Below are 12,707 nucleotides of genomic sequence, written 5' to 3'. Positions count from 1 at the left end.
GCCTCTAAATCAGCCCCCTCTCCCACACAGCAGACCCCCACCCCCCACCCCTCCCTTACATTCAGACACACTCGGACACAGACAAACTCTGTCTGGTCACGGAGGGGTGTGTCTGATGGCAGGGGTAGATGGAGAGGGGGAAGGACAGGAAAGAGAGGCTGAACTGCTGCACTCAGAAGTCTCCTCTCCACAGAGCAAGCGTATGCCTGTCTGGTCATGTGTTGTCACTGACCAATTAGGAAATCCAGATCAAACAGGCACTGAGAATGACCCCTCACTGCCCCTCTCCAAGCACTCTGCTCTTTTTAATTGAGCACATTTGTGGAATGAGAGGCTTCTCCCCAGAGGGACCGATGGCTACAGATACCAGCAAGCTGGTAACATAAGATCAGTCTGCTCAGTAAAAAATTATCCTTAGCCATGCCAGGTAAATGATTGTAACACATGTCTGTGGAGTTCAGAAGATGCAGGTCTTTGAGTGTGTACACAAAAAAAAAGTTATTGAAAAGAGTGGAAATTCTGAATTCTTGCTCTGATGGAGGAAGCGAAGTTAATGGAATATAAAAAATAACAAACTATTTTGATAATATTCTGTTGAAACTGTGATTGGCAAAAATCTTAGCAGGAGCTAACACAAAGCTACTGGACATACCAGGACATGTATGACTGAATCACTGTATGGAATACATTGGCTATAACGTATTGTATTTATGAGTGTAAGAAAGCGACAACAGAAGTGAAACAGACTAAATAACTGCATTCAGTGTAGTGTTTTGAAAACATCTGCTCTAAATTTATTTTAAACATTCTCAAACAAATAAAAAAGATATATAAAAACAAAATTATATATAATCCTGATTAAATCAAACATAAAGTAGACAAAAACCAACAACAGATTAAATCATAAAGAATGGCTTTAAAAGCCATTTAGCATGCAAAACGCTAAACCTTTGTCAGGTTCCAGCTTCTCAGTTGTTATCTGCTTTATATTATTGTAAACTGAATTCTGGATTTGGCACTGTTAGACAAAACAAGCAATTTTAAGACCTGCCCTTTGGCTTTGAGAACCTCACAGTTTTTTGACATTCTACATGTCAAGCAACTAAGGAACTGATGAAAATGATAATGGCAATAATCATTAATTGAAGCAAAGATACAGAAACTCTGCTTATGAAATTTTAAAATGGAGATGCTAGTGGGTTTGTTGTGAATCTGGCAGGCTGATGTATGCCTTCACAGGCTTTTTCAGTGAAACAGAAAAAGCTCATGTTGCTGCTGTCCATCAGTGGTTGGGCAGGTTGAGCTCATGCACTATTTACAATTGCTCGCTCTCACTCACTGTGTCTCTCCCCTCCCATTCACTCAGTCACAGAAGGCCAAAGGTCACTGACACAGTGGAGACAAGGAGGACCTCATTCCCTCCTTTACCCACATGAATAACCCCATCAAACACATACAACTGCCCCTTACTGCAACTTATCTCTTGTGCCTGCACACACTACACACTTGCAAGGCAGAGAACACACAAACATGCCTCCCTCATGTTCGATTCTCAGCCTTCTTTGAATTCCTTCCCATGTATCTTGCAGCTCGCCTGTCACTCCTCCCCCTAGCGCTATCAGTCTCTCTCTCCCAGACCTCATAATGGCTCCTTCTGGGTAGCGGCTGCGTCTGTGGCTCCGGCTATTTCAAAGTTTTAGCTAGTCGGATTAAGCATGGTATGTGGAAAATGAACAGCCACTCACAGGAGGGACACATGAGCTGAATGCATAATAAACGAGGAGGCTGGCAAGGGGAAAAAAAAGACAGCGGAAAAAGGGCGGGGGATAAAAATGCTCATTCCCAAGTTGTCTTAAGCGGTGTCGGTACCTACAGAGCAACAGTATCACTCACCTAAATGGAAATAAAATGCCTCTTTGACTTTTCCTCTGTGCTCACAATCAAAGGCAATTTTTAAGATGAAAGTGTTTCAGGGGGCTGAGGGTAGTAGTGACAGCTTTCATTGTGAGTGCGAATACACCTCTTATCGCAACAGTAGCTGCAGGTTTACACTTTGGCTTGCTAGTTTCACCACCACCACCATCATCATCATCATCACATGCCTCCAAAATTCCCGGCTGATTCCAGAGGAGATAGGGAGCTTTGCAGTGAAGCTGTCAGAGCAGCACAGAGAGTGTGAGGCTAGCTGGCTAATGTTAGTTCCATGCCGCTCTGTATTTGGTGGGGCTTTTTTGGAGGCGGCACACAGTCATGTGGCTCATCTGTGCTGCCTCCTGTGCCCTAGGGGAATTGACCCCACCCCCCCTGCTATTAGCGTAAGAGTGGAAGGAAATTAAAAGACTAGCTGTTCTTAGGAGGCGGTAGAGGGAAAACAGGAGAAGGAGAAACCACCACGATGCACCTCATGTTTGCATGTGGCTGTAGGACTCTTTACCCTGCTCCAGGAACCAGGCCGGTTGGAGGGGCTTGGTAGTGAAGAGCGACTGGCCCCCATCTCCTTTTTTTTTTTTTTATCAGCCCCTGAGAATTAGCGAAATGTTACACTTGGTTAGAGAGGAGATATTGCCCAGGCCCCTCTATGGTCCCCAACCCTCTGTTTTCTTCTTCTGCTGCTGCTACTGGGGAGACTGTAGTAGTGTTGGGGCTTCAACCACCCCATCCTCCTGCCCCCACCACCATGCTCCCTTCTCCCTTTGCTTTTCTAATCACACTGCAGATGTGCCTGATGGCTGAACAATCTCTATGTACTGAATGTGGGGCTCCCGCAGGAATCCTGGAGATTTGCTTATGTGAGCTGTCATGAAAAAAAAAAGTGAGAGGGCAGAACGGAGAGGGAGGGGGTGAATGTGAGTCTGTGTGAGAGAAAGAGGGAGAGAGGAGTGTGTTAGAGGGAGAAAGGGAGATGGAGAAAGACAGAAGAGAAGGAGAGATCACTGAACAGCGACTAACACAGCAGGGCTGCTTGGTTTGAGTGTGTGTGTGTGTGTGTGTGTGTGTGAGTGGCACAACTGTGAGCCTGCCCTTGCTCACGATTGCCTCTGGAGCTGCAGACCAAACCACATTAAATAAAAGAAATCCATTCCCAAGCCTTTTAAGGAGCCATGTGGGGAGGTGTGAGGGTGCGTGTGTGTGCGTGTGCACTTGAGTAGCTGTGTGTCCCAAGTGTGTAGCAGAGAAATGGGGGAAGGGAGGAGGAGGTGATGGGGAATGGCTGAGGGGAGGGGCGGTAGAGCAGGGAGGTGGGACAGGCAGGAGGCAGCTCATATTATCCTCCGTGCCAACTCTGGATGGAGCCTGCCGGGGATTATGGCACATTCTGTAAAGCAACAATGGAAGCGGTGCCGATTCGTACAGATTTCCATCCACTCTGCTTTTTCCTCTGTCGAACAAACACAGCTTTGTCCTCGCTGTCTGCCTGGCCACTTACCAGGCAGACACCTGGAGTCCTAGAGCTGCCCTCTCCAAACTAAACACCCCTCCCTCAGTGCAAGAAAACGCTGTTTCTACAATGCTGAGATAATTAAAGGGGAGCTTTAACACCGGCCTCGGCTGACAGTCGGAAGAAAACAAGACATATCTTGGAATCAAAGCTCATTAAAATCACGAGGATGAAAAGATGCTTCCTCCCCATCACCTCCTCCTCCTTCCTCATCTTTATAACCCTTAAGTGCTGCAAACAGCCAAGCCCTAGTCAATGATGGTGCAGATTACTCTTTTATTGCCTAATTCACCCACAATAGACGGCATGCGGGGACGCAATCACCTTGAGCAGCGCGTCTCAACGTGTCCCCACAAGGTGTAAGAGTGATGCTGATGTTTCCTTCAGGTCCCCTTGTTCTGTTTTAATAGTGTCAGCAGTACTTGGAGCTTTCGATTAGTCAGGTCTGTGTTTGTGTGTGTGTGTGTCGGTTGTGGGGAGCATTTCACACAGCTCTGCAGAGGTGTAACACCCCGCCTGTAGTGTTGTTGTAAAGCACATTAGGAGTGACTGAGGGTGTTGTTATGGTATCATGATGCAGGTCCAGCAGTCAAGGGAAGGTGAGAAGATCTTTGTGTCATGTGTGTGAGTGTGTGTGTGGTCGGGATGATGGCCAGCACAGCTTGTTGTCTTCCCGCTTCTGCAGCCACTTTCAACTCCCTGCCTTTCTACAGTCGTGGATACTTTGGCCGAGGCAGGAAATGTGTCTTTATTCAAACCCTGCTTATGTGTCCCTTAAAACATACCTTTGTATTATTTAAGATTCTCTTACACCTACACTTAAAATGTGTTTACTCTTACTTCACTTGGATGTTTGACCTTCACCAGGTTTAACACTAGATGGCTTGTTTCACCTTTGTCTGCTGAAGGGGGGAAATTTCTTTGCACTAAACTTAAATTGGAGCTTAAAACGTGGACATATGAGATGATTTTGTGACATGGATTGGTTTTGCAAGCCAATCCAGTATGTAACTAAGGCTGAGAATGGAAGTGGAAGTAAAGGTGAAGTAAGCAACATCTTGGGTATCACATACATAAATCTTCTGTGAGTTTTCAGAATTAAGACTTAACTAACCCCTGATTCCTTAAAGATGCTTCTAATGATGTGGAATCAAAAATAATCCGGTCCAGTCCAGGTAAAATATAATTTTAATCAGTTTCTCGGGTCATATTGTGTCTTTTGAGTTGAGCAAAAATACTGACAAGAAATGATGTTGATACTCTGGCTTTGTGTGAAAGCGGCTCAACTTCATGAATTTATTATTTAAGCAACAATATTATTGTTTAAGTATATTTCAATATTAATTTTACTTAATTTTCAATAATACAATAGTAATAACAATATAATAGGTTTCAATAATACATTCATGCTCAACTGAGCACAGTGTTATCAGAACCAAAAATAATAATGCCCAGGTTGTAATAAAGTGGGAATAAACTTAAACAACACTGTGCTGATAGCCTGACTGTTGTGGTTCGCAAGCCATTTATATGAATAAATTAAATTTGTTTACCACTTCCCTGCGCCTTGACAGCTCAGCTGAGAGACTGTGTAAAGCAGCGAGGGTTTGTGATCCATTTGTTCTGCTGTGATGGTGGGATGAAGCTAATCATTCTCTACTCTTCCCCCCTCCCCCAGTTTGTTTTTATCCTGCAGAGCAGAGGTGCACAACTTGTCTACATTGCATTAACAGGCTAGAAACTCTCTTTGAAGATGGAAGGATGGGTTTTTGGTGTCTTAAATAATGTTTACTCCAAACTGTGTGACTGTGACAGTTCAAAAAGCAATGCTTCTCACTTGCTGGAGATAATGTTCAGATTTAGTATCTTCATTCACCATTATTTAGCATGACCGTCTTCTAGCCCCTGCTGTTTCATCAAATTTCATCTGCTGCCATTTTCAATGTAAACTTATATAACATGATCACATAATGAGACAAATATGGACCCTTCCTGATGTGAGACAGTCCTGTCCTCGGTGGGGTGCTGTGTGGAAACAAAGCTTTTAAAGTGGTGGTACATGGGGAATGAAAAACATTATTTTACCCTCGAGGTGGCCTGATAGCACTGTGAAAAGTCCATTTGAAGAGGTAGGCCTCATCTGTCACTGGGCAATGGAGGGAGCAGCCATGCAGAAGCCCCCTGATTATAAAGAGATAATTTCATCCAATCCTCCGATGGTGCTCCATCGCCTTGCCGCCATACCCCACTGCCTTTCATATTTGTTCCCAGCCTGCATCTCTTCACCCCTTTTGTTTTATTACAGCTCTCACTCAATACATATATTTTAGCTCCCCCTTGAACAGGGGAGGAAAGCTGGTCTCCCTCATCTCATCCCACCTTCACCCCCACCAAAGCCTGCCTAGTGTCTCTTTTGATGTACAGGAATCCAGGAACTTGTTGTGCAATGCCTGTCATGCAATTTGCAGTAAGTGAAGTTCAAGTAACACATGTGTGCTGATTTTGCCTCTCATAGTGAAAAAACATGGAGCAGGATTTCTGGGTAACTAGTTGAATCAAGGAAAGTAAGTTCACATAAAGTAATGGCACAGAGAAAATAATTAGTGATAACATCCAAAAGATAGAAGAGAGCAAGTAAATAGGGGCGGGCTCATGATTGCATCTGTTTTCATATCTACGCAGCATCACAGGTTTAATCTTTCATTTGGCTTTTGCTGGTCATTAAATATATAACAACCACAAGTGTTTAATTAGAACTAGTGAATGTCTGTAAATTAAATTACTCCCCAACATGGTCATTTCATACATTTTTTAAATGATCTGGCGAAGAAAATGCAAATATGTGGACACATGGCTCACAGTGCAGGGAAGTTAGAAGCACTGTTGTGATGTGTGCGTAAGAGAAAAAAAAGCAGTGAATTTCAGCCCAGCCCGTTTCTTTCCATTCTTCGTTTTCTTTCTTATTTTAACTCACTGTTGGAGGTAGGAGACATGACATCGAGAAAGGAAAGAGGGAGAGAAAGCGAAAGAAATGTCAGGAGGGAAGAGAGATGGAGAGAGCAGGTCGACTGGCTCATCAATAACCACAAGGTCAGACAGGCAGTGCTGGGCTGAGTGGGCCCTGTTAGGAAGCAGCAGCTGAGGATTTGTAGAGCTTGTAAAGGCTTAAAGCAACACCACTCTGCCTTCTTTGTGCCACTAGCCAGGCCTTTGAAGGGCCAGGGAGACACCTGCTGGTAGCTGAGGGGCACAGTGGTCCAGGGTCGCCTCTGCCAAAGATTATCCCAGTGTTAGCTGGCACACAGAGGTTAGTAAGGGGAGAGTTGTCCCAGCAAGCACCAGAGGGGTGTAGAGAAAGTCCATGCATGAGTGATGCTTCTTCTCTTCTGTTGCATTGATTCCTTCATTGAAAATACAAAAAACACAGAACAATTTCTATTTTGGTGCTAGTATTGTGGTTGTTAATACATTTTAAAATGATCTATTTTGTAAATTTTGTTGTTTGTTTTTTTTAACCAGATAGAAAAAAATATATTGAATCAGGTTTGTTGACTCCTACTCATAAATGCCTTCATATTGCCATTATATTGAATTCATAAAAATAAGCATATATAAAAACTTTATAATTACAGCCCAAACAAACACATACTTTTCATCTGCAAACAGAGAGTGAAATCTCCTCCAGTGTCTCTTTTTATGCACTTTCTAATTTATGGAGAGGAATGCACTAGTGTGCCCTTCTCTCCTCTCAAGTGCAGGCGGCTCCAGTAGGTAACATAAAAGCTCTTTTGCCGTCTAGTGGAGTAGATTACGGCGCTGCCGTTAAATCCAGCTAGAGACCACTAAGAGAGCATTATCAGCGTGGTGCAGCTCGCTCTGTCCCTCTTTTCCTCACTCTCCTTCATCTCACTGGTACATCGTGCAGTAGAATTTCTCACCGTGTGATGGTAATGGAGAAAGATGGAGTCGGGGTGGGAGGGGTCTGAGTGATGGGGACGAATGTTTGCGCCATAGGAAGAGATGCCTCAGCAGCACCAAGAAGCAAAGACTGAGACAAGATGAGATAAAGGGGGCAGGGAGGCTAAAGATGGAGGGGTACGCTTTCCACACTCACCCATATATACTGTATGCTTATTAATTCACTTAAGCCTCTACTTGAAGCTGCAGGTCACTATGAGTTATAGCTGCCACACTGCATGTGTTATTTATTTGACACTGAATGCAACATTAAATCAGATCCCCACAGGCAAAATTGATAACCCTTAATGTAGATCGTAATGCTATTTAACTTGTGATAATGTTATGTAGCATGTCAGATCACAGCCCATTGTTTGCCTTCCATGAAAATTTATTCCTCTGGGGGAAAAAAGAGATTTTCCATAAGCTGCTGCTTCAAAATCAATGGTGTGCTGTAAGGTTTTGTTAGGGGAACTCTTATGTAGCTGGAGAGTGGTGGGAGGAGGGGGGAAGAAATGAAATGTAGAGCATGTCTGGGCCTAGGGTACAGATAATTGTTAACCAAAGATTACATAATGGCTAAGTAATGTAAACAGAAAACCCCATGCCAAGTTAACTTTCTCACAGGCCAGAATGGAAGGGTTTCATGCTGGTAGACTGTCAGGCTCTACACTGTGTGTGTGTGTGTGTGTGTCCCTCCACCTTTTTTCACTTTCACCCAGAGGTGTTTTAAACATGGTCAGACATCCTCTCTTAAGTCATCCAGTGTGTCCTCTCCAAAGGTGTGTGGCAGCGTTCGGGGCAACTGCCAGGGCTTGTTAAGAGTGTCACAGGAGCTGAGAGGAATGTCATCCTTTGGGCTTTCTGATGTGCTTGTCACCTGCTAAATCAATATCTCCCTGCTCAGTGCACAGCATTACACGCTCATACTGTATAGACACACTAAACTGCAATATCCTGGTGGTAATGGGACTGGCAGCTTTCCTGGGAAGAGGCGAGTTTTAACATGTGTCTGTACTTCTGTTGCAGAACGCTCTGGTTTAATGGCTGGCAGGTAGAGGCCAAAGAGGGACAATCAACATGAACTCGATTCCATCGATGGACAGACACATACAGCAGACCAATGACCGTCTGCAGTGTATCAAACAGGTGAGGCAGTGTTAGTTGTCTAATTTACAAAGTTGCTTTCTATTACTGTTACATTATGTGAGAGCTTGACACATGCAGCAAGTTACATAAGGTACATGTGAGACGATGACACACTTTTCTTTGGCACGAAGATGTCAGACTCACTGAGCATACCAAAGAAGGATGCATATATTCTATGAAAACATAAAAAAGCCAAAGTTGGAATACATTATCAGGAGGTGTGGTAGTTGTCACCTGTTTTCTTCTTTTTGTGTTCAGCACCACAGCCCTCAGACAGTTTTTGATGGTGAGTCTGGAATAAAGCTGCCAGTAAAAGCTTCTCCCCAAGGGGAAAGTGTGTCCTTGTGCCAGAGGTAGAGTATCGCCACAGGCAAATAGAAGGCACTAAATTAAATTAACACTGGAAGAGATAATACTGTACATGTTCCTATAATGCAATGAGAACTGATATATGATGTAAGAATTTACTGATAGTATGTGAGGAGACAAAGAGCCTAGTGGAACTTTGCCATAGAGGACACTCCACCACTATGGCTCCATGCAAAGTGGTGCATGCTGGAGGTTCTGGGTTGAATGACAATCACAACAAACTTATGACTGAAATTATTTAGAATGTCATCCCCCGGATGAGGGATTCAAGTTAAAATTGCCAAACATTTCATCCATAAAGAGTTTGAATAGGTTTTGTTCAGGTTTTTTGCAGTGCTGCATAATCACTACTGAAACACATATTGTTTCTTTCCTTCCACTTAAGCACAGTCAAGTTTATGGTAATTCAGCAAATTATTCAATGTGTGTCTCACTTTAAGCCTGTGTGTTTAAAAGAAATTGCAGCAGCTCTGTGTGGTGCTATGTGGAGGTTAATTTGGTAATGCAAAGAGTAATGCACTATTGTATGTGATAGAGGTGAAAGTAACAATGTACATTTACATTGTTATTGTAGTGAAGTCAAATCTACTACTATTTTAGTCTTTTCTGTTTGGAAAACCTTTGCTCTGACTTCTACATTGACATATTTCAGGGGGAAATGTTCCTCACTTGGAACAGCTACAGTACAATATTAAAAAAATATTGATACCTCATAGCAGCTAATTAATTTTTAACTGTGATAGTATATGTATAAAAGGGTTGTTACATTTACTTATTTTCAGTCAACCATATGATGCATAGCTTACATACAGCGTTGATATTTGGTATGTAAATTTTGACCTCGACCCTCCTTACAAGGAGGCTCAGCGCAGAGGGGAGTGGGCAGTGATGTAAATAACTTCCCCCGCCAAGAAAAACACAGACAAGGAGCTTACAGGTGGATGCTGGGTTGAAAGTGCGGCTTCTGAAATGCTGTATGAACACACTGTAGCTTTCAGGTGAACAGTGAGGCTGCGAGAGAGAGCGGAGCACCGCTGGCCTATGAACAGTGCCACAGTGTGTTGAGTTATGTAGTGACGTGAGTGTAGCATCTGACTCAAGGTTACTTTGTGAATTGGCTTCATTTAAGAACATCAATATGTCTACCGGTACATATGTGATGTTTACAACCACCTCACTGTATAAATCACGTTTTGTTAATTTCCTTTTTTGAATTTAGTGTCAAATGATCTTCAGTTGGTTGAGGGGGAAAAAAATTACAACCCTTCAAACCAATGACTTTTTCATCTATCTCACCCAAAAAAAAAGGCATCTCGATAAAGCTAAAATAGGTTTTTGCAGGTATTGACATTTCAGGGATGACATTTTCACTGGTTGTGTGTTAATAGAAAATATTTAATTTAGTATTTAATCACTCTGAGTTTCCTTCTCCAAGTTCCAAGTATGTGCTTGTACTCACATGTGCACACACACTTACAGTCATGACCAGAATGCATCTGAGTCTTCCTGTTTGGCTGCTGTGACTAATCTGTTCAGTCCTATTATCAGGACTGTGGTGTGACTCAGTTTACTGACTGGGGTCAAAGAGCGGAGGCAACCTTCCCTCCCCCGTTATCGTCCTCCTTTTTCCCTCCACCACTTCTGACTCCTAGAGAGTCCTTTTGTTCTCTTCTCACTACCGTTTACTGCCCGACGAATCTCCGTCAGAATTAAACAGGCATACTCGCATAACCCCGGGCTACATGGCTCTCCCTTTGATCTTTTCTCTCGACCATTTTGGTTGTGGGCTCTGTGCTGAGGTCCACCTCCTGAAAAGTACATCCGAAGGCCTTTGGGACAATGTGTAGAGAGCTTGTGTTTAAACGCAAATGTGGATGTGGCAAATTGTTTCACCCTCGACTGACAGTTAAATGCATTAACCCTGCTAAACGAAAATTTAAACAAACATGTCCTAATGTAAGCAGCTGAGGAAGCAGCACATGGGTAAACATGCCAATTAGGGAGATCCATGGCATACAAGGAAGCCTCCAGTCTGTCTAATAAATGGTTAAGCGTCGGGTCATTTCAAACCGACCAGTAAGAGCCAGCACCCTGCTAATAGAAGCAGCTTTGTGCTGCAGACAATCAGGGTTTGGAAAGCCCACATAATAAATACCATTTATGTCCTGCCAATTAGACTAGCAGTGAGCCCATTCAGCCGGCCGTCTATTCTCCTCCCCACACACAAAGATGATCATCAGGGGAGATCAGAACAATTAACTCACTATCTTCTCCCCCTGCTCCCCATTGTCCAATATCCAAGCCATTAAAATAATTAAGCAAATATTGTAAACCAATCCAGCTGTTTGCCTTAATTGAAAGTGTGCACATGCTGAAATTTGGCATCTCGAAAGGCAACGCGGATGTGGAGTGGGGATATAAATGAAGCCTCCTCCATTGTGTTGTTGTTTTCTGGGAGATGTGACATGTCTGTTTGAATACTCCAAGCCAGTGCAGCGGACAGGGGAACAAATTGATTTTGTTGCTCAAATGATGAATTACTGCTGAGCGCAAAGATAATGTGGAGGAAATTGGAATCTGTCGGCCTGATTGAATCATGGGTTGAAAGTTAAATCAGAAATCATTACGCTGGTAATTTATAAATTACCGTCTTGTTGTGAAATTGCAATAATATGATTTTTAAACAATAGCTTAATTTCTTTGGATTTTGGTCTGTTACTTGAACAAAACAAATGTTACCTAGAAACTTTCACTGCTTATGGACATGTTAAAGCTTTACTGGTCAGCAAATTTATTATTGGTTTTATTTATTTAATTTTGTTTAACCAGGCATTACCTCATTGAGAATCCAAATCATATTTGCAAGAGAGACTTGGCCAAAACAGTATCAACAACAACATAGTTACGAAACATAAGCCAGTTTCACACAATCCCGTAACTCACGTGAACATGTCTAAGTCAATAAACCAAATAAAACAATACCAGTTTGTAAAGGATCCAATTTCTCTAAAAGGTATGAGTTTTTTAAATTCACCCAAAGTCACTCTCTGGTGTCCATTCCAGGCAGCAGGAGCAACATATTTAAACACCATTTTACCAAATCCAGTCCAAGTCTTTGGTACAGTGAACAGCAGACGGTTCTGTCATCTGAGTTCATCTTGAAGCACAAACAGGACTCATAAAAATGCACAAATAAGATGACAATAACTTTAAAATAGCATTGTAGACAAAAGAGATTGCCATCCAACCAAAGAATATAACTTAGTGATGAGTCCTAAAGTGACATTAATTAATTAATCCTAAAATTTTAGTTTTGGCCCTTGTACTTTTAAATGTGTAAAAGGTAAATAATGCAGACTACTGAGTGTTTGTTTCCTTATGCTGTGCGCAAGTAGTGTACGTGTTCACTTGTTTAATCTCCAAACTGATAAAGTTGTTTACACAGTGCATGAACACTGTTATCTGATTTCACCCCCAACACACAGTTTCTCAGTGGCAGTTTGTTTTCCTTATGCAGCCTGGAACTGCACCATTGTGACCACTTTGTGGAAGATGGGTTCCATGATACTGCTGGTATCTATTTCAAAGACAGTATTTTTCCTCTCACTGCGGGGAAGTCAGGCAGCACGGTGACACAGTGGTTAGCGCTGTTGCCTCACAGTGAGAAGGTTCCGGGTTCGGGCCCCAGTTTGCATGTTCTCCCCGTGCTTGCGTGGGTTCTCTCCGGGTACTCCGGCTTCCTTCCACAGTCCAAAGACATGCAGCTTTGGTTGATTGGTGTCTCTAAATTGCC

General features: G+C 42.9%; 1 protein-coding gene across 1 annotated transcript in view; it reads left to right on the top strand.

Annotated features, from left to right (window-relative positions):
- The window catches only part of LOC109962884 (zinc finger MIZ domain-containing protein 1-like), a 109,629-nt gene that overhangs the window by 64,767 nt on the left and 32,155 nt on the right, over positions 1–12,707 (top strand). Inside the window, 1 exon segment of the mRNA XM_020604966.1 lies at positions 8,426–8,545. Within this exon segment, the coding sequence (XP_020460622.1) occupies positions 8,477–8,545 (69 nt within the window). The 5' untranslated portion in view covers positions 8,426–8,476.

The sequence above is a fragment of the Monopterus albus genome, unplaced genomic scaffold (assembly GCF_001952655.1).
Source record: "Monopterus albus unplaced genomic scaffold, M_albus_1.0 scaffold69.1, whole genome shotgun sequence".
Lineage (NCBI taxonomy): Eukaryota > Metazoa > Chordata > Actinopteri > Synbranchiformes > Synbranchidae > Monopterus > Monopterus albus.
Note: the sequence above shows the minus strand (reverse complement) of the source record. Positions and strands in the feature narration are given on the sequence as shown.